General features: G+C 57.2%; 5 protein-coding genes across 5 annotated transcripts; 2 read left to right on the top strand and 3 right to left on the bottom strand.

Moving 5' to 3' along the window:
* Positions 1–15: 15 nt before the first annotated feature.
* BJ171DRAFT_499010 (uncharacterized protein) lies at positions 16–4047 on the bottom strand. The gene is made up of 3 exons (XM_053110423.1): positions 4005–4047; positions 1605–3625; positions 16–977 (listed from the first exon to the last, which is right to left on the bottom strand). Exons 2-3 carry the CDS (start codon positions 3610–3612, stop codon positions 478–480), a joined length of 2508 nt encoding a protein of 835 aa, XP_052968248.1. The 5' UTR covers positions 3613–3625; positions 4005–4047; the 3' UTR covers positions 16–477.
* Positions 4048–5524: 1477 nt separating this feature from the next.
* Positions 5525–12225, top strand: BJ171DRAFT_580244 (BRO1-like domain-containing protein; the record flags this gene model as incomplete). Its single annotated transcript, XM_053114028.1, has 16 exons — positions 5525–5889; positions 6030–6191; positions 6298–6352; positions 6551–6599; positions 6719–6849; positions 6965–7124; positions 7295–7410; positions 7594–7785; positions 7906–8204; positions 8320–8521; positions 8854–9048; positions 9230–9401; positions 9519–9643; positions 9736–9870; positions 10074–11922; positions 12104–12225. The coding sequence occupies 16 exons, from the start codon at positions 5525–5527 to the stop codon at positions 12223–12225; spliced, it is 4329 nt and encodes a 1442-aa protein (XP_052968247.1).
* A 393-nt stretch (positions 12226–12618) lies between these two features.
* Positions 12619–13700, bottom strand: BJ171DRAFT_580243 (uncharacterized protein; the record flags this gene model as incomplete). Its single annotated transcript, XM_053114027.1, has 3 exons — positions 12619–13079; positions 13189–13268; positions 13498–13700. The coding sequence occupies 3 exons, from the start codon at positions 13698–13700 to the stop codon at positions 12619–12621; spliced, it is 744 nt and encodes a 247-aa protein (XP_052968246.1).
* Positions 13564–15011, bottom strand: BJ171DRAFT_499002 (uncharacterized protein). The gene has a single exon (XM_053110422.1). The coding sequence runs from the start codon at positions 14969–14971 to the stop codon at positions 13730–13732; it is 1242 nt and encodes a 413-aa protein (XP_052968245.1). The 5' UTR covers positions 14972–15011; the 3' UTR covers positions 13564–13729.
* Positions 15012–15841: 830 nt separating this feature from the next.
* Positions 15842–16999, top strand: BJ171DRAFT_457759 (uncharacterized protein; the record flags this gene model as incomplete). Its single annotated transcript, XM_053108360.1, has 2 exons — positions 15842–16203; positions 16534–16999. Exons 1-2 carry the CDS (start codon positions 15968–15970, stop codon positions 16997–16999), a joined length of 702 nt encoding a protein of 233 aa, XP_052968244.1. The 5' UTR covers positions 15842–15967.
* Between the last annotated feature and the right edge of the window lie 3955 nt (positions 17000–20954).

Raw genomic sequence — 20954 nt, 5'->3', positions numbered from 1 at the left:
GGGTGTCCCATTTCATTTTGGAAACGCTGTTATATTGCGGATGGGGTGGTTTTTTGACATTTACATGGACTGTTCTTGCCCACTCTCCGGCAGGTTGTTGCCGTCCTCTGTTGGCATTGCGTGCATATCCATCTGCGGCCTCCACCGCCCCGCTACAGGTGTCATTGAACAGGAAGGCATCGTCCTTTGCGGGCCCCCACGGGCGAGCCCAAGGAGAATCCCGCCCGGTCCTGTTGCCAAAAACACCAGAAGCGACAGCAGCAGCAGCAACAGCAGCGCAGCACAGCCAAAACCAAGGAGGCAACACCCCGACCACAGAGAGAGCCAAGAAAGACAATCACAGAGGGCGAAGGGTAGAGGAACAGGTACAGGTAGGGAAACAAGAGCAAAACGACATCATTCTCTCTCGGCCGGTCGGCGGAATGCAGGACCCCGGGGGGAAGAGCGTCCTCAGTTCTCGCAAGGCCAAAAAACCCATTAGAGCTTCTCACCGCACCAGAAGGAGGCGTACATGTTGACGCGGTCGATGTACATCTTGGGCTCCTCGCGGATCTGGCAGGGGTAGACCCGGAAACCGCGCTTCTCGAAGATGGTATTGTACCAGGGATATTTACCGGCGGATCTCCAGTAGGCACGGCCGCCCTTCTTCAGCTTCTGGGCCACGGCGCTGATCTCGGCATCGGCATCCTCGTCGCTGAACCAGTCGAGATGGTCCATGAGGATGACACGGGTGAGATCGCCGTCGGGCACCTCGCGCTTGAGGACGTTGAGGATGGTGTCGGTGTGGATCCTGATGGCTTCGAGGCGTCGGGCGTCGGTCTGGAGAACCTTGAAGCCCTCCTCGTCGAGGTAGGCGGGGGTGTTGCCTTGGCGGTAGCGGCCCATGAGACACATGTAATAGAAGTAGTTATCGTCGCGGAGGAGGGTGTTGCGGATGACGGGATCGAAGGTGTCGACGACGTACTTGTGGGCAGAGCCTAGAGGAGAAAAAGAGACAGACCAAGGGATGCGCAGAGAGGCGCATGCACAGCCAACGGGACCAAAGACAGAGGTGTGGGAGCCGCAAAGGCAAGCAGGCAGGCAGGCAGAGAAGGGGGGGACGGATGGGTTAGATCACCGGGGGTGACAGGAGGTTGAACTCCGACACTCAAGCCAAATTAAAGGCCACCAGGTGAAATAATGCGACGGGGAGGTTGAATTCCCATAATGTAAGAGGAGCTCTTACGGGTCGCAAAACCCAGGTGCAGACGCAATACACGCACATCGCTAGCGCAGGGGGAGGGGGCGGGGCAGGGGAAGTGATGACGATAATGATGGGACGAGGCCACCGGAGCTTGCCAACCGCCGCCTGGCGCTGGGGAGGGACTTGCACCACCCAAGCCGGTGTGAAGGCGGCGTACCAGGCGGCGGTCGCGGATGCTCGACATCTACCACATGCAGTCGCAAGCATAGGCAGCGACTGTCCCAAGCGATCCACCCGCAGACGAGTGACATGCTGCAAAAGTACAATCCCACAGCGAGCGCATGCACATGACCACCAAAGCTCACCACTCACAAACATGGCAGCCAGGCAAAAAACACTTCCACACACTAGGACAACGTACCTTCTTCCAGAAGCATCTGCATCTGGGCGGGAGGAACACCGAGGGCACCCCACAGGAAGTGGTCGTTGTTGAGGAGGGCAATCAGCCACTTGCTGAGGAAGTGGGGGCGGAGCTCGGTCTCCCAGATCTTCCACTGGGTCTCGAGATCATGGGCGTGGCACATGCGGTTGACAGACTTGGTGAGACCACGGGCCTTGACGACAAACTGGAAGACACGGATGGCGAGACCCGAGCAGCCGGTGGTGAACAGGCTCTTGAAGTCGGCGTTCTGCTTCCAGAAGTGGTAGGCGTAGGGAGACAGGAAGGGCGAGAAGTGGGTGTCCAGGAGGGTGCCGAAGCCAGGGATGTAGCCGTCACCAAAGAGGCGCCAGAAGTCGTTGTAGGTCATGGAGCTGAGACCGGCGAGCTTGAGCTCGAGCATGTGGTTCTGGCAGGGGTTGAGGTCAACACAGTGGATGCGGGCGGGGCCAACCTTGGCGGCGTACTCGAGGGCGTTGCAGCCGCCAGAGGTGATGATGAGCATCTTGTCTTCGGGAGTCAGGTCCAGGAACTCCAGGTCGACGCGGGGGTCTTCCCAGGCAAAGGCGTAGATGTAGGTGGTGAAGCGGGGGATGAGCTTGGGGTCAAAGACCTGGCGCCACTTGGCACCGGTGCCGTGGACGTGGTTGGCAGAGACGTGGTGCTGGCTCTCGGAGCGGAGCTCGACAGAGTCAAGCTCCTGGTCGTCAGAGGCGTTGGACTGGGTTTCGTCGTTGTCGTTGGCGGGGGCGCTGTCGTCGAGGCTCAGGAGAGGCATCTCCTCGGCAACCTTCTGGCCACCGAGCCAAACGTAGTAGGGGATCTTGACAAAGGGACGGATAAACATGTTCTTGCCGTTGAGGGACTTGATGGTCTTGAAGCGGTACTCGAGGTACTCACGGCGCGAGGGGTGGAGGTAGATGTTGTCGAGATCGAACCAGATGGACCAGAACCAGCGCATGAACCAGCCGAGCTGGCGGGTGGGGTCGGACGAGCGCTTGGGCGAGACGTAAAAGTCGGCGACACCGAGGATGCCGGTGGGGCACAGGATGGTGGTGAGCGAGTCAACCAGCGGGAAGAAGGTCTCCATCATCGACAGCGAGTAGGACAGGGTGATCAGGGCAATCTCAATGTCGTTGCCGTCCTCCTCGGGAACCTTGAACTTGGTGGCGTCCATGCACAGGACAGTGACATTGGTCCAGCCGAGACGGGCAAAGCGCTTGCGGGCGACCTCACAGAGCGAGGGGGTGATGTCGACGAGGTAGACCTTGTCAAAGTTGGAGATGGGGAAGAACTGGTTCATTCTCTCAATGTTCTCGCCGGTTCCGCCGCCAATGTCGATCCAGGCAAAGCGGCGGTTGGCACCACGGGGGTTGGACGGGGACAGGGGGGGCGAGGGGAGCTCGTCCGAGTTCTTGACCTTGCTGCTGAGCTCAGAGACGGGGTTGCCGGCCTCACGGAGGGGGTAGTACTGACGGAGCTGGGCAGCGCAGAGCTTGAGCATGGTGGAACGGCCGCGGAGGAGGCGGCGGCGAGTGACGTCATAGATGTCGGCCTGGCCCTCGTAAAACTGCTCGAGGCGCTTCTGGTGCTCATCGGTGTCGACACCGTTGGCCTTCTTGGTCAAGAAGGGCTTGATGAAGCAGTTCCAAGCAAACAGGAGGTAGGGGCGACCCGAGGTCAGGAAGAAGGCGACAATGGCGAAGAAGAGAGTAAGGCCGGCGACCTGGAAGGCCACGGGGACGTAGGTGAAGGGCGAGAAGGGGGCCAGGACTTTGCGCTTGACATCAAGCGACTTTGGGATCCAGTCAAAGACAGCCAGGACGCCGACGGCAGCAGCGAGAGCAAAGTAGACACGCTTGTACTCGTAGAAGCTGCGGGAGCCGCGGGCCTTGGAGCCCAGGGAGCCACCAGCCGAGACTTGGATACCGGCGGTGTGGGCGCTTGGGACGTGGGCTGCTCTGGGAGTAGCCTTTACTTGGGACGACATTCTGCAGCAGGTACTGAAGCGAGAAGTGTGGTGAGTCACAGGTTATTTGGGTGAAAACGCTGGCAGAACGGAAAGAAAACGGAAGAGAAACGGACGAAAGATGCTGGGAACAGCAGGAGCGGCCGCAAAAAAAGTGCCAGCGACATGTCCAGATGCCGGCAGTGCAGCCAATGCTGCAGCACAGGGTCTGGCCGGTTCACGGCGACCAAGGAGAGGCCGATGCAGCCGGGATCTGAGCCGCAGATCAGCCCCGATCTGGGCCAGCAGCACGATCGCCGCAGCGGCATCAGGATCATGGGCGGCAGGCGATGCAGCCCGATCGAGCAGGACCGATCGGGGGGGAGGAGAGACGGATTTGATCTGACGGCAGCCGAGGCACACAGGGGCCTTACCTTCCAGCACCGATGAGGGGGGTGGGAGCAAAGAGCAGCGGCGGTGAGGTAGAGGAAGGCAGCAGCCGGCGAGGGCGACACGGGGGATTATATCGCCAGCAGGCAGGACATGGGCGGGGGAGCCGGTGCCAGGCACCACACCGCGCCTGTCGCGCAATGGCCGCAAAACGCAAAGAAAAAAACGAGCCACAGGCGGCGGTTCGAGGGCGGGTCGAGCCGGCGATGCGCACGGCCATTGGCTGGGGGCGGGCTCTCACATGCCAGCCGCGGACAGGCGCTTTGTGGGCTGCGGGCTCGGCCGAGGCCGGCGTGCTCGCACTTTCGCTGGCTTTTTTTGGGGAGTGGCAGGAGCAGCCCGAAAAGGAAAGCGCGCCTGGGCTGCCCCACAAACACTGGCACGGGCGGCCCCTGGACATGGTCTCTGGGGATGCGGGGCCAAGGAGGATTGCTGGCCTGGGTGAGGCCTGGGTGAGGCCTGGGTGAGGTCTGGGCGTGGTGGTGCTGGCCTGGGTGAGGTCTGGGTGAGGTCTGGGTGAGGTCTGGTGCTGCGGCTGGTGAGGCCTGGGCGTGGCAGATGCTGTGCTGAGAGGTGGTCTTGGATCGATCGATCAATCGATCGCGATCGCTGGCCACCTCTCGCCCGGCCAGACGAGTGCTCTCCTCGCCCTGCAGCCCACTATCGCTTCTTGTCGGTGCTCGGTGGCTGTCTGGAGATCTGGGGCTGGGCGTGTCCGTGTCTGGCTGGCGGCTTGTGACGTGGTTTGCTGGTCGCTGCTTGTGATTTCGCTGCTGCTTGTGATTTCGCTGCTGCTTGCCACTCGGCCCATGCGCCTCGCCGTTGCGTCATCGCCGAGCGGATCTCCATCTCCGTCGCCACGACGGCGCCGTCTCATGACAGCATGATCTCTGGACAGGCCATGAATCTGCCTGGCATGAGCCGCATGAGCTACATGGGTCGGGCAGGATGAGCCCTGACATGACCATGAAACGCACTGGCGTGGGCTTTGCCGCCCTTGCAGCCACCGACAGCTGCAGCCGCAATCACCGTTGCCATCGCTCCATGATTGAGACTCGCTGCGAGCTTGTCCCCAGGCGGCCCCGGCCGGTCCTGGGTTTCTCCTCCTCCTCCTCGATAGCACACTCGATTGAACAGAACCGCCAGCGGGTGCTCCGCAGCCCACGCCCCGATCTCGAGCGTCCCGTCGCATCGCATCTTCGTTCCCACGCCTTCCCCTGCGTTTTCGCTTTCTTGTTCTGTCGACCTGTTGGTCTGTCTGGCTCAGTTCCCAAGCCCACTCACTCGCAGAGTTATCGCGGCTATCGTCACAAGCATAGGCACATTCAGTCTCGTCTTCACAACCCCCCTACACTTTCCTGGCACCACTGCTCCACATTTACCCTTTCCAACAGCACCGATCCGCTGCGTGCAATCCCATTTCCCACACGTCCACGCTCCCACCTCTCTCTCGTCGCATCGGTTTCTGGCTCCCGCGTCCGCTCGCTTCGCGTGAGAAAGCGCCATGATCAGTGACAGCGAGATCCCGCACTCGTTCTCGCACTTTTACGAACTCACCCACGAGGGACAGCAACACATTCCCTTCGTGGACGGGCCCGAGTTTCCCGGCATCAGCGATGCCACGACCTTTTGCGCGATTCCATGCAAGCGCAACCACCCCTTGCCCTCGAACCTAGGCTCTGCCCCAGCCGTCCAGGGCATTCGCTCCATTGCCGAGAGAGTGATCCTCAAGATTGCAAAGGTCGAGCCGAGAGAACCAAAGCCCCCGCTCGATTTCCTGGACTTCAAGGCCGTCTTACTCCCCTGGATTTACGAGACCGTTGGCTCTCCCACAACCCGCATCGACCTCGAGCCCCAGGAGCGAGCTCAGTAAGTGTCGCAGCACCTCCGTGCCCATCCATCAGCCGCCAGACTCGCCTATCTTTGCAACACATCGCCTTTGAGTTGCCAGCGCTCACCATCTTGCTGCTGATACACACTCGGCGCGGCCTTCTGTCCATCCATTGTAGGGAGCCCAGTAGCGCCCACACGGATGAGTGGTGGAGGTACCAGCTGTTGAAGACCACGTCGCTGCTGCTGCCGTCCGACTCGCAGTGGTATGCCCTGAACCAGCTCAGGGTCCATGCCGGCGCGCCCGAGCGAAGCGCAGAAGGCATCGAGAGGCTTGCCCAGTAAGTATCGCTCGATTCTTGTCGTCAGTACTCTCTGATGTATATCCTTGGCGACTCTGTCACTACAATCGTGACTTATAATGCCACCCCCGCGATACGGCAATAGCTACTATCACCATCTTACGTGCCTCGAGAAGAAGTTTCCTTTCCAGACCAGCTCGGTAAAGCTCGCCTCTGTCAGCAGGCAATCTTGCTTGCAGCTTCTGCTCGCTTATCTTGCGCACATCAACCTCACATCTGACGCTCTCCTTCATACCTGATATTGTGGTGTCTATATATTATATGACTCGCCGCTGGTCGGCACGGCGCTGAACTGCGGGTGTGGCCCAACCGCTGCTGGATGTGGTGTGTTTGTATAGATCCGAATCGGGTTTACTTGGTTCGAGGCCTTCTCCGGCGATAAGAAAGGTAAATCATTCGCATCGTGTGCCCAGACAAAGTCGCGTTTCGCTGTTTAGTTGGCTCTTATTACATCGACCACATTGACGCTGATCCTGCCGCTGATACGGTCACCTTCGCCACGGCAGTGATCACGGACTGTATCCAGTATGAGAAGGCCGCTACTCTCTTCAATGTCGCTGCCATACTCAGCCAGCTCGGCGTATCCCAGCGGCTCTGGACGCCCGATGGCAAACGACTCGCTGCCAAGCACTTTCAGGTCTGTCGAGTCCCAAGCAGAATGTGCGACTTTTGGCGACAGCGCTTCGGCACCTGCTATTCAGCGATGCAGAACCTGACTACCGAACGGCAATGCGCCTTGTGATGTCCCACAGCAAGCGAGCGGGGTCCTGCTCTACGTCCGCGATGTTCTCTGCCAGCGCATCCAGGTGACCTTGGACAAGACGAGCGACCTCTGCGACTGCACTCTCACGGCACTCTCCGAGTTTATGCTCTGCCAGGCCCTCGAGTGCTTCTACGAAAAGGCCAACGAAGGTGAGCCTGGGAGGGTGGTGTGTGGCTTGTAATAATTGCGCATTTGTCTCTAGTCGCTGTGCGCTTCATCTATTCGTCACCCGTGAGGTCCTGGCTCTCTGATGGATATCGGAATGCACCATGTTTGCTGATGGGTCTGAGTTGTTGTGCGTGTTTTCTTGACATGGCAGACAAAACCAGCAGCCCCGTCACCGCCATGATCGCCGCTCAGGCCGGGGACTACTACGAGCTTGCCTACCGCAGCTCGAAGAGCGCACTGCCTTTTGCCAAGACCCGTGTGCCCAGGGTATGTTGCGTCGTCCAATCCTCGCACTCTGGAAATCCCTCTTGTGGAGGCGCATGATCAGTGTCTAGGGTCGCCCGGACGCATTGCCCTGTCGCCAAAGTCGCAGTCATGTTGCCAACGGGCGATCTACCCAACTGCCTCGATTCAGGCGTATATATTAACCCAATCTGGCGCAACATGTAGTCGTGGTCTCTGCAAATGAAAGTCAAGTCGCTGTTGTTCTCGGCCATTTCGCACTTCCACACACCGCCCACGATGACTCCGGACAAGATTGTCGGAGAGAGAATCGCTCGGCTTGGGTTGGCGAAAGAAATGGCTGAGGGCACCTTGAAGCTCGTCAAAGATGTACCCGGGTCCCTGGCCGAAATGGCATTGGTGGGTGGTGTTCACCCAAGGATTCGCACTGTCGTATTTCTCTGGCGTATTGAGCCGTCCTCCGCCTTTCGATCCGCGCACCAACCTCCGTTTCGTTTCGGCTTGCTTCGCTGTTGCCAGGGATACCACAAAGTCATTTCCAGTGCGCTGCTGCTGGCCAACGCTGCCAACACGGCCACATTCCATCACCCTCGCATCGACACAAGACTACTGGCGCCGGTGCGACGGCCCACCGAAAACCTCGTGCGTCCTGTCTCGGCGGACCAAGTCCTTGGCGAAATGTCGCGATTCCAAGACATCTTTCACGCCCTCGTGGCCCCAAATCACCACAAAAGTGCCGCATCATACATCAAGGACGCCGAGCGCATCGTGGAGGCTGGAAAGTCGGAGCTCTTGGCCTGCATTGCGGATATTGACGGGTACGTCAAAGAGCATGACGGAGGGCGTGACAGGGAGGGACGAGACAGATATTGGGGCGCGCAGGGATGACATCTCGTTGAAATCTCACTGTCTCACACTCATACACCACTCCAGTATCGTCGCCCGTTTGAACACTCGCGTCCCAGCACAGCCTCTCCCCTGGGTCTCCAAGCTCGCCCAGGAAGGCAGCCTCAGCAGCAACTCCATCATCGAGCAGCTCAAGGTGTTTCAGTTCGAGGAACGCATCATTTCGTCGTCCAACTTGATCATCCAGCTCGATCGCCTCCATGAGATTATCGGGAACAACATCCACGAGGTACAATACAGACAATGCAGACAATGCAGACAATGCAGACAATGCAGACAATGCAGACAATGCAGACAATGCAGACAATGCAGACAATGCAGACAATGCAGACAATGCAGACAATGCAGACAATGCAGACAATGCAGACAATGCAGACAATGCAGTCAATGCAGTCAATGCAGATGATGTAGATGATGCAGTTGATGCAGGCAACATGAACTTCACTGTGTATCTTGGCATCCGGAAGTTGCCCTGTGGTCTGCCATCCGAATGCCCTCTCCTCCGGCGTTGCGCTCAGAGAGACCCCACACTAACTGACCATCGCCATCATCCACAACCAGGCTGTGTATATCTTGGACCATATCGACGTGACCCAGTTCCCGTCCGATCCTCTCATTTTCTCGTCCATCAGCAACCTGAGGGCCGCCTCAGTGCAAACGGACGAGCTCGCACGACAAAGCCGTGCGCGATGCAGCGAGCTCAAGACATTGTATGAGCTGGACATTAGCGAATTCAGTCCTCTCGGATGGAGCGAGGTAGGCCAGCAGAGTTTGTAATCGTCAAAATGCAGGGCGGTGTGCATGACACGGGGAGGGGACGAGCAATGTGAGCGACAGTTGCACCCAGTTTGGGTCCGGGTGATTCGCCCTTCGTCCTGGCACTGTGCGTCGCTTACCATCCTCGCCGATCTTGCGCTTGAACGACGCCTCATCAAAGGAAAAGCTCAAAGCGATTCTGCCTCCGCCCGACAAGATCCCTATCCAGACCCGCATCAGCACCATCGAGGCTCTTCGAAAGGAACGCGATGTCTTCCTGGCCCGAGTCGAGGAGATCAAGAAGGACTGCACCAAGAAGCTTGAGGAACTCCGGAAGGTCTCCACCAACTTGGGTAAGCCGAGCCGCTCGCCTATATACGACCGCCAATAGACGATTCATGCTTATACAAAGTGCAGAAGCCAACAGCGTAGCCCGGATTGACTGTGTATGCGTGCGCACGTACTTGCAGACGATATTGAGGGAAATGCGAGCGTCGATGTTGTGCTCGAGGCCAGGAGAAGGCAGCTCAAGACAATTCAGGATGCCGTTCGCATCAATCGCCTCGAGAAGGATGAGTTGCTGAAAAAGCTCGAGGTAAGAGGCGGCTGAGTAAGCGAGCTCAGCGGCAAACTGGGGCGCCGATTCTGTGGCCCAGCTGACGTTACTCTTCTGAACCGTCTTTGCAGGAGACAACAACAGCCATCGAGAAGGGCTACAGCTCACTCAAGGAGGAAGAAGAGTCCCACCGCATCATCAACAGCTTCAAAGAAACGTTCAAGCACTATGTGTGCTTCCGCGAAGGCTCCCAGACCGAGATTGGGGTATGCATACACCATCGTCGGCTCACTGCGCGCGATGCTCTGCAAACGTTGGGTCCGCATGCAGCCCGAGCACCGCAGATGACCATGCTTTCCGTCCGCAACAACCGTTGCCACATCAAACGCATTGTTTCCGCAGCCTGGAGTGCTTGAGTCTTGCTGGCGCACTATCCCATGTTCTAACCAAGCCCCTTTCTCGCCCGCAGCGACTGGTCAAGCTCCGCGAGGATTCGGTCCACATCCTGGCCCGTTGTCTTGAATTGCCTGTTATCCCCGGCGACAGCGAGTGGCCACAGGCCGGGCCCGGCGAGTATCTGTCAAGATCACCGGCACGCTCCCCGAATCGCTCCCCGAATCGCTCGCCCAACCGGTCGCCCAACCGATCACCACACCGAGCACCCGCCCCCCTGCCGCCACATCCCCTTGGTCTGGAGCGCGATCCCAAACTCGAGTCTGAACTTGCCAAGATCAAGCTCGCATCCAACGCCAGGGATGTCGAGGCCAAGTACCCGCGGGGCAGCCCTACTTTGCACCACAACGACGAGGCCGCGCGAGAAGACGATGGCGACGATGTGCTGCTCAGAATCATCCAGGAACAGCAGGAAGTCCTGAAGAAGGGCGAAAAGGCAAAGAACCAGGGCCGAGAGCCGCTCGACTTTGATGCCCACATCCCCGGCACCCGCATTCGCAAGCCGAGTGGCAATGCCAAGCGAGTGCCCACCCAGAGCGAAGAGACGATGAAGATGCTGATCAATGCCCTGCTTCTGCGGCGCGGTCAGGAGGAGCAGCTGGGCGGGAGGGCTTCCGAGGACTATGGCACCGTCGAGGACTACATGAAGCGACTCATGCTCAGCCAGCAGGAGGAAATCGCCAAGAATGCCGAATCAAAAAAGAAGCAGGACCAAGAACTCAAGAAGCTTCAAGAGCTCCACAAGAAACAGGAAATGGAGGCGGCCCTCTTTGGCAGCACCGCCTGGAGGATGCTGCACGACCACGTCCTCCAGCCCAGCGCAAGCGAAGAGCTGTCTCTTCCGACGACAACCTCCAGCGACCCGACGAGTACATCCCAGGCGAACGAATTACATCCAGCGCCGGCCCTGAACCATCGTCTCCCAAGAACACCTGCGACCGTTCCGGTTAACCGAGTGGTCCCAAGAAACCCGTCCTCGGGCGGACGACGCAAGAACAAGAACAAGCACTCTGGCCTGAACTGGTTTCCGGGCATGAGCAGCATCCTGTCGTTGATAGGTGTTCGAGAGCCCGCGAGAAAGAACCCGCACTACCTTGATATGGAGAGCCGCAAGTCCAGCTATGTCACAGCCATCGACGGCGATGCGCACTCGAGCGAATCCAATGTCCACGACGACCGCCATGCCTTCTCCCGCCTGACCCGCGAGAACGACATGCTCAAGAGGCACATTGCATCTATCCACAACGAGGACTATGAGAAGTTTTCCGAGCTGCAGGAGCGCATTCATGCGCAAGAGCACCGTCTCCGTAAACTCGACAAGTACCGCGAGAAGCTCCGCAGGAGCCACCATGTCGACCGACATGAGAAGGGCAAGCAGCGTGCCGACCACCCGACCCAGCAACCCCACCGAATGCGCGGCCATCCTCCCCATGCACAGCACGATGGGTCGATCAAGAAAGACCTGGCCCAGAAGTTGGCTATGGAGTGGCTCGACGAGCAGTACAGACTTTTGGTCCACCAGGAGCCGGCCAAGCAAGAGGCAGGGCCGAGTGGCACGGGCCGACCCAATGCCGGTACCAGCGCAAGCGTCGCCGACGGTGCTGGCCAAGCAGGACCGTCACGGCCCTCCCCAATCTCGCTGATGGACATGTACAAACTGGCGTCCGGCAATCGCATTCGCTCAACGACAGAGCAGATCATGATGCTCACGTCCCTGGGAACGACGGAAACGGCTGCTGCGGTCGTCGAGGCTGCCACAAAGTCGTCCCAGCCGAAAAACAACAGCCAGAGGCAGGACAGCGGCGTCGATGTCGATCTCAGCCAACGACACAGCCACAAGATTCCCTCGACGCTGCGCAAGACCCGTAAGTAGCCAGGGCATTCAGACGGAAGCACTCGACGAAGAGACGAGTGGAGTGATTGTGACGGCAGCGCAATGGGTGCTGGTTGCTTGGGCGTGAGAATGCATGATCCATTGTTCTGTATTGAGCTTGTCAGTGTAAATCTCGGCTTGCTCACTAACGTGGCACCGGGGACTTGTTTCAGAGTCGCCCACGGACACTGAGCTCACATCCATCAAAAACGTGGTGGCCAAGATGAAGCGTGAAAACGATCTCCTCGTTCGACAGCTGAACGACGGCGCCGCGGCGGGTCACAACGATGCCTGAGCAGCTGGGTGCCGCTTGGCCAAGTGCGGCTTCGATGCCGAACGACCCAATTCGCCTGCCCCCCGCTTCCTTGCATTCGCATTCGTATCCGCATTCGTATCCGCACTCGCATTCACATTCGCACTCCCTCCCTTGTCCTTCGTTTGAGGCCCAGAGAAACACATGGGCGATGATGGTGGTGGCGGCCGCCGCTACGGGCTTCTCTTGATCCGAGAACACACTGACGGATAGTGCGGCTCTCAATACACCTCGATGGCAAGGCGATAGATGAGATCCCCGTGAAGGTGATATCGAGCTTGGCCAGAGTTGTGCAGTGCCAGCCGGAAATCCCTCGATCGGCTGTGTGGTGGCGACGGCGACACGTCGATTCAGTTGGCTTGCAGGATGACGGTTTCAGAGCGCTCGTTGGGCATGGTCCAGAGTGCCCTCGATGGCCCGGATCCTCCTGCGCAGATTTGAAAGGCGAAGCTCGATAGCGTCGATCTCGCCGTAGAGCTCAGAGAGGGCATTGTTGACGGTGTCCTGGGAGCAGCTTTCAGGCGCATCGTCGATGGCATTCAAATGTTTGGCTGCAGCGGGAGGCAGGGGCATCACGTCGTTTTGCGGTACGGGCAGCGATACGGGCAGCGGATCGGCCAAGAAGGAGGGTTTGAACTCTGGCGGCTCGAACTCGATCTCGAGGCCGAGCTGGCTCTGGTCGCCAAATTCTTGTTGCAGCTCGGCAAGTGACGTCGTGCGCGGGTGCCGATCGGCATTCTCGATGCCCCGGACAGATGCGGTGTGCTCAAGCACCGAGGCAGCACCAGAGCTGTCGAGCGGCTGTCCCGATTCAAAGACAATCTCCAGCCCGACATCTTTGAGCAAATCGGAGGACGGGCTGTGACGAGGCTTGGGTGCTTGGCCGGCCGAGAAGGGTCTGCACCAAGATGCTCTTGCAACAGGGAGACCCGCGCAGCTCCGGACCATCGGAGCTCGATAGAGGCAGCGAGGGATCGCTACGGCGAGAGAGCGGCGTGGGTGCATACTGGCCCGGCGGGATGACGCTGGCGAGAGAACGGATGTTTGAGGACCCATGAGAGTCTCGGCGATGACAGAGCCAACGAGACGGATCCATCCGGGTCAAGCCAAGCCATATCCACAACGAGCAAAGCCGTCGTCCTCGAAACGATGGCGAGATTATAACAATAGCTGCAGGGGAAATCCCCCCATATGACTCGCAACAGGCGAAACAATAAGAGAGGCACTAACGATAGAGTCAAATAGATGAAGCACTAAACATTGGGCAACTCCACGCCGAGCAAGCTTGAGAATCGGCCAAAGGTGTATTCGAGCAAATCGTTGAACACAACGCGACATCCCTTCGGAAGTCCGGAGATCCTCCGACTGGAGATCGTGAGCTTGGTGAGGGACGGAAGCTCCTCGGGAACATCCGCGGAAATCTCGACGCGAGCTGGAATGTCGAGCTCGAGCAGCATTGGCACATTTGACCGTCCAAGGAGTCAACTCAATCCAATAGATCAATCCAGAAAGAGAAAGGGAACGAAGGCAGCTCCTTTGGCATGTCTTCCAGGGACTCTAGAGACTCGGGTAGTCGAAGGATCTCCAGCTGCGGCATCTCAGATATTTCCTCCAGGGATTTGAGTTGGCTACGTTTACTCAGGTCGAGCCTTGTAAGCATGGGTGCCTTCCTTGGGATGCCTTCAAGGGACTCAATCGACTTGGGAAGCTGAAGAGTCTCCAACATTGGCATCTCAGGCAATTCCTTGAGCGATGTGAGTTGACTGCATCCACTCAGGTCGAGAGTCGTCAGCGAAGGCAGCTCCTTCGGGATTCCTTCAGGGGATTTTATCGACTTGGGAAGCTGAAGAGTCTCCAACATTGGCATCTCAGGCATTCCCTTGAGCGACGCCAGTTGGCTGCATCCTCTCAGGTCGAACTTTCTCAGCCTGGGAAGCTCCTTCGGCAGGCCTTCCAGGCTGATGAGTAGATCGGTAGTTTGTTCCCGGTAGCTATACTTGACTGTCAGATTTTGAATGCTGGAGAGCCACTTGGGCCACCCGGACACTTCCAGAAACGATACATCCTCGACTGTCATTTTCCTTCCCATTGCGACGTCGACCCTTGGGATGTCAAATGGCAGAAGCTTCGAAACATGGACGCTGCCGGCTCTTCTCTCATTGGGTCGAATCGTGAGACGGTTCCATTCTTCAATCTTTATCAACCACTGGAACTCTAAGTATCCAATTTCAGCGACCGCGACCATCTCCTGGACGGATAATCCCTCGAGTCCGTTAGATCTTGGGTCCTCGGGGAGGCGGAACTCTGGATCAGTCACTTGGCAGTATCGTTGCACTCGGTTAAACAATTGTCTGTCTCGATAGACTTCGAACCAGAACTTGTTCTCCTTCTCCAGCATCGATGGGCTTGTTGGCTTGCGCTGATTCTGGCGAAATACATAGCAACGGAGACCCTGCATCACATCATGGCGGTTGACCGATGGGCTGACACCTTGGAATAGAAACTCGGTAGTGATATGCAAATAGTCGAACCACAGCCGTTTCTGTAGCTGGTCAGTGCTGAGGATGGCCCGAGTCCGCTTTGAGACTCTCAGGAGCTTGGTGAGCAAGGGCAGACTCGCAGCGCGAATGAACGTTTCATTTGTGATCAGGACGGTGAGAAGGTCGAAGCGAGAGAAGCCCCCTTGGTCCAAGGATGATTCCGCCATCGTTTCGGTTGAAGCCGGCATGACGTAAGAAGGTGAGATGGAGAAAGGCGGGGGAATGGTGGTGGATGCGTGTGGGAGTGGCCGACGATGATGCGATTGGGGGCGATGCTCACTTGCGGATCCAATCCACGAGATGTGGCTTGGTGTATCGGCGCCACACATGTGTCACTCAGCCAGAACAAACGGAATCTCAAGCGAAAGACATATCAAAGAGCATCATCTCGCCAGCATCAGAGCCCGTGCGAAGATGAATGTGGGATCCGATTCCATGTTCGATTCCACATTCGATGAATGTGGCGGTGCCTGTGGCAGTGCAAAGAACAACGACTCCAGCCATCAAACCATCGGATCGAGCCAGGCTTGTGTGTGTGTGTTCAATGGCCAGTGTATGGCCTGCCATTGTTTGGCTTGCTTTGCCACAAATTCCCTGTCCCCTGTCCATCTCCATCATCCACTTTCCTCCATCCCACATTCAACATGGCCAGCATCAACGAGCCTGCTCCAACCACGGAGTCATCTCCCACTCACCAAGCTCAAGCTGAAACCAGAGCAACCTCGTCGATGCCCGATATCACCCAATTCTCACTCGAGCACAGCCCAGATATCTTCACCATCATATGCTGCAACGACAGCTTCCAGCTTGCCCTCGATCACAGCACCATCAAGGCTCTCCTCCGAGTGTGTAGGCATGTCCAGCCTCTCCTGAGCTCCAAGGTGGCTCGCTTCCACAGCTGGTGCCAGAATGCAGGCTTGTGCAATCCAGATGGACAGATGCGAATCGGTCTCACACCGAGCGACTTGATTGCCATATCGCTGCATTGCGACGATCCGGTCACAGCCGACCGATCCTGGCTCGAAGATCAAGCCGATATGGGCAATGCTGTGGCCTCGTATTTCCTGGCACGGATCCTTCAAATCGATCTCGCTATCGATCAGTCTTTGGAGAAATCCGAGCAGCAAGCTATCCGCCAGCGAATCTTCCGCCATTTGGAGATCGCCGCCAACACAAGCCACACAATGTCACAGTTCCACTTGACCCAGTGTTATTATCAAGGTGTCGGGGTCGACGAAGACCACACCAAAGCTGTCGATATGTTTCGCAGTCTTGCAGAATGTGGAATGGCACAAGCCCAAGTTGCTCTCGGTCGATGCTTTGAGAGCGGCGAGGGTGTCGATCAAGACTATAGCACAGCCATCGAGTGGTATTCCAGGGCTGCCGACCAGGGCAGTGAAGATGGGCGCCTTCACATCGTGTTCTTGCAAGCTTGGTTCTCGTTCATCGGCCATGGTGTCGAACAGAGCGATGTCGCTGCTCTCAACCACTGGCAGGAAGTTATCACCCAATCCACCGATCCGATCATCAAACCCATCGCCACCCACATGGTTGGGTGGATGCACTATCTTGGCCGGGGTACCCAGCAAGACAAGCAAACGGGCGTCAGGATCATCCGAGAGAACAAATTGGATGGGTTCGAGCTCGGGGAAGGTGTCCTGATTGGTTTCGTAGCCTCATCCAACTCACCCGTTTCCCGCAAGATATTCGAACTGTGCCAGCTCGGATTGGACCGAGACTGGTTGTGCAGGCATCTCATGGCCGTGTGTGTGTTTCATGGATTCGGAACTACCGAGGACCGGAGGAAGGCAGCGGGTATCTTCGAGCAGCTCGCCAACGAAGGCCACAGCGACAGCCAGTTCTGCATCGGAGAGTGCTATTGGCGTGACTGGGGTGTACCGAAGGACTACGAGAAGGCATTCGAGTGGTTCAGCAAGTCGGCTAACCAAGGCAACTCGTATGGGCAGTGGAGGCTTGGTTCTCTCAACTGTTGGGGATACGGAGTCACCAGAGACGAGCCCAAGGCAATCGAGTGGTGTCGCAAGTCTGCCGAGCAGGGCAATCGATACGCACAATATTGGCTCGGCAACCGCTACAAGAATGGCGAAGGTGTCCCTCAAGACATCGACACCGCCATTTTCTGGTACCGCAAGTCGGCCGACCAGGGTCTCGACTGGGCCATCAGTAGTCTCAAGAAACTCGGCAAATGGCCCTGATCCCAAAGTCCACTCTCGAGTTCCACTCCCAAACAACTTGATCACAACACCGAACAAGCAGCCAAGACACCATGACACCAAAGAGTGGACTTGCAAAGTGATTCCGATCAATCGCTAAGTGGTGTTGTATTTGATGTTCAATACATCCAATACATCCAATATACAATAGTGCCGTCCCATAACAATCGCTGATGTTGATCGACCGAGAGAAACATCCGATGACCCGACAACGACAACTCGACATTCACAATCGATACTCATTCTATAACCAAAGATAGTGGAAAGAGTTAGCACGATCCAGACCATTCCTCGCCACATGGTACCGAAGAAAGCAGGCAGCAAGCCACCAGCCTTCCCCGGCACCAAGACCATCCTCCCTCGATCCGACACCAGGCAGCGTGCCCTGATCAGCATCGATGGACCTACAAAAGGATGGCAAAGGCGACGAATGGCCTGGATCCAAACGAGCATAGGTTCGCCTCTCCAGCCGCCAAAAGAAAGATAATGGCCACACTGCAGCTTTCTGGTCCACCCTCGATCCGACCCAGGGACGCCGGGGCACGCCAGCGTATGTGGTAAGCCCATGCGAGGTTGAAACCAGTCCACTGCAGTGCAGCCTGGAGACTGAGAGGGGACTCTTTGGACCACGAATGACAAGAACCACTCCTCTCGATCCACAGCTGCCAGGATACAAGTGCCATCAAGAATGATGTCATCCGCATCTATTCCTGCCTCAATGCCAGTGCCCATGACCTTGCCCAGTTTACCGACAAGGACGATGCCACCATGGGCTACCAGTTCGAGTTCCCGATGTGGAAGGAGCTACCACTCTCGAACATCCTTGACTGTCTCCTTCGAGACGAACACTTGGCATTCCCCGAGGCACTCAACGCCGCCAAGCACCTACCAGGCCCAAATCGATGCGATCCCATACAGCAATCGCTGCTGCCCAGATCGACAAGATCCACTGTGACTTGATCACCAAGGACGGTAGCGGACTCGCCAACCACCACTCGTCGTTCAAGACCGCTTTCGCCAAGGATACAAGGCCTTTGTGGGCACCCTGGACACATCGACGGACAGCGTCGTGTTCAGTGATGGTACTCTCATCAATCCCCTGAATGGCATACGGCGCATGGCCACGGCAGAGGACATGTTCACGACGACGCTCGAGGTCCGATACGACCATGCGGCACTGACCGCCGAACGCAACAGGGAAATGATCATGTTCCTTGTGGTTGACACCCAGAACGGCAAGTCAATGCTGCTCAATATCATCGAGGCCATGCTCAAGGGTTTGTTTGTTTTTCGATGGCGACAAGCTCCGCGATATGAGAAGTGGCATGCCCTTACTTGATCTCGATATTCGCGGGATCCCCAGCAAGAGAACACACACCAGAGAACAAACCACATCCCGCCCACTGTCCCACTGCCAGCAATGGTCGCCAAAGCGCAGAACAACAGAAACCTACCAAGGGATCATCCAGCATCAGCCCTGGTCGGATCGAGGGCACACAGGGGCTCGACATCCGACGCCTGGAACGAGAACGGCGATGCCTGAGCAGAATGCTCGCCCAGACCCCCGAGTACGACACGGAAGAGCTGGACGACCTGCGCCGTCTGCTCCAGTCCACGAGAAAGGCCATCACCCAGCTCAAGCGCAAGAACGGCATACGGTCATGGAAGGAATCCATGGCCACGATGGACACCCAGAAGTGCTCCGAGATGACCAAGACCATCGGAGCGATGCGCACGAGGAAGGAGAGGGAAGGATCCCATCTCTTTGACAACTCGGATCCGACTCTCGAGAAACTCGTGGTGCACTTTGGCAAGGTATCCTCTGCCTCGCAGGACAGCGGGACAGAGTACGACAGAAGTATGACCCCACCCCTGAGCACGGAGGCGACCCTCCTGCCGCCCGACAAGCGGCTCCCAGAAGTATCGCTGGAGCACATCCAAGAGACCATCGAGAAGGCACCACGCCGCAAGGCAACGGGGTCCGACAAGATCAAGAGCGAAATGCTCATACCAGTCGCACTAGTGATAGCCGAGTGGCTCCGCCTGATCATCATGGCGGCGCTCAAGGCCAGTGTGGTGCCAAGCGAATGGAACAGCGTGCTGATCCACCCAGTGTACAAGCAGAAGGGATCGACCCTGGACCCGACCATGTATCGCCCTATCGGTCTCACTCAGACTTGCAGGAAGATCGTGGAAAGGATCATGCTCCCCTTCCTGGCAGAACAGGCAGGAGACATGGACGTCACCCAAGGCGGATTTCGAGCCAGACGAGGAACCCTTGATCAGATCGTCGCCCTGGTCACCCTGATCAAGCACCACAGGATGAACGGTGAGGAGTACTCCCTGGTGTTCCTCGACATCAAAGCCGCCTATGACACAGTATGGCGCGAGAGACTCTGGACCAAGCTCAAGCAGCGAAGAATGAACGGCATCGCCCTCGGCTTCCTCAAAGCCATGTTTGACCGGGTATCCATCCAAATGGTCAGCAAGGGCCGAAGATCCAAGCCAGCATGGCTCCGGAAAGGACTGATCCAGGGATCGGTGCTGAGCCCACTCATGTTCAGCGCCTTCATCGACGATCTACCAGGACCGAATGGTGACCAGGACAAGAGAAGCAGCATCCAACATGGCCAAGATGGGCCTGACCCTTGGGAACCTCACGGCCAAGACACTGACGATTGCATACCGCACATTCCTGCGGCCGATGATGGAATACGGCCTCGCCCTCGACGCCATCCCAAAGAACGAACAGAAGTGGCTCCACCGGACACAGACGTTCTGCCTGAGCTTGCTGTTCCGCACAGCACGTACGACTTCACACGGAGCACTTCACCTCAACTGCGGATTACCTACACAGAGTGGTGGACACACCACTTTCCACGATAAGCAGGAGAGACAACCCTCTCTTTACACCAAGCAGAATGCCAGACAGTGACAGAGTAACTAGGGCGCTCAGGGCCACGAGGCCACGACAGCGAGTCCCTGTGGGACCTCTTGGAGGAAGTGTCCAACCAAGGTCCGCCGTGTGGGCTGAAGAGTCAGCAACAGCCGCAACAGGGGTGTGTGAGCATGCTTGTACGCCCACTGCCGGGTACCGCATGGTGCTGATGGCATCTTGAATATTCTTGAATATACAACTATCGTAAATAAACCCAAATAACCCAAAAATACTTGGTGCATACCATGCGCTAGCATCCGTTCCCACACTCAGTGTAGTCCCACCCTTGCAATCTCGCTCTGCACCCTCATCACAGCGTAGTATAGTACCAGCACTTGTCACTCCACCACCCCGACCTCCCCTCGATCCTGCTGTTTCCTTGTGGGAACTGCTTGAAAATGTGTTCACCCGCTTGATCTCAGACCTTGTGGGCAGCTGAGGCAGCACTAGGCTGCAACAGGAGTAAATAGGCTTGCCTGTGCACTCAACGTGCCGGGGTACCAACATGTTGGACCTGATGGCTTGCCTTCTTGAATAAAGTTGGCTATAGTAACAAAAAAGTTTCAATATGAATGTCGGAAGTCAAGATGTGGATCGACCTTTGAAGCAACAGTTTGATTTACGTGAAGGACGAGTGCCCGAGGAAGAGTTGGCTTACCACTATAATGACGGGGCGGGACTTGACCAGTACGAGCGAGTCGGATACGATGGAAACACGGTCGTCCCAATTGCCGAACAGGGCATATGGAACTTTGTAGGTATGGGTGCCGTGGCGGATCCATTGGGGAGAGCTTAGCCGATCAACTTGACTCCACTGGGGCGAAGCACGTAATTCGGGTGCTGGAATAAATTCGAAGGAGTCTACATCGAAGGATATCCATTCGTCATCATGACGGACCCATATTATTTCGTTACCGCGATAGTCACGGGTCTTGATCGAGTTGCTGTCCAACGAGATCGCCACGGATATGACGCTGTACTGGTGTCCCTCGAGTGTGT

The sequence above is a fragment of the Polychytrium aggregatum genome (genome assembly GCF_025602895.1).
Source record: "Polychytrium aggregatum strain JEL109 chromosome Unknown BJ171scaffold_12, whole genome shotgun sequence".
NCBI classification, from domain to species: Eukaryota; Fungi; Chytridiomycota; class Chytridiomycetes; order Polychytriales; genus Polychytrium; species Polychytrium aggregatum.
This window is presented reverse-complemented; position numbering and strand designations above follow the sequence as displayed.

Bases quoted from the DNA above. Each gene is read 5' to 3' on its own strand.
- BJ171DRAFT_499010 (XM_053110423.1), bottom strand. From the start codon at position 3,612: ATGTCGTCCCAAGTAAAGGCTACTCCCAGAGCAGCCCACGTCCCAAGC. The intron at 978-1,604 runs GTACGTTGTCCT...TTTCTCCTCTAG, and splicing joins GCAGATGCTTCTGGAAGAAG to GCTCTGCCCACAAGTACGTC.
- BJ171DRAFT_499002 (XM_053110422.1), bottom strand. From the start codon at position 14,971: ATGCCGGCTTCAACCGAAACGATGGCGGAATCATCCTTGGACCAAGGG.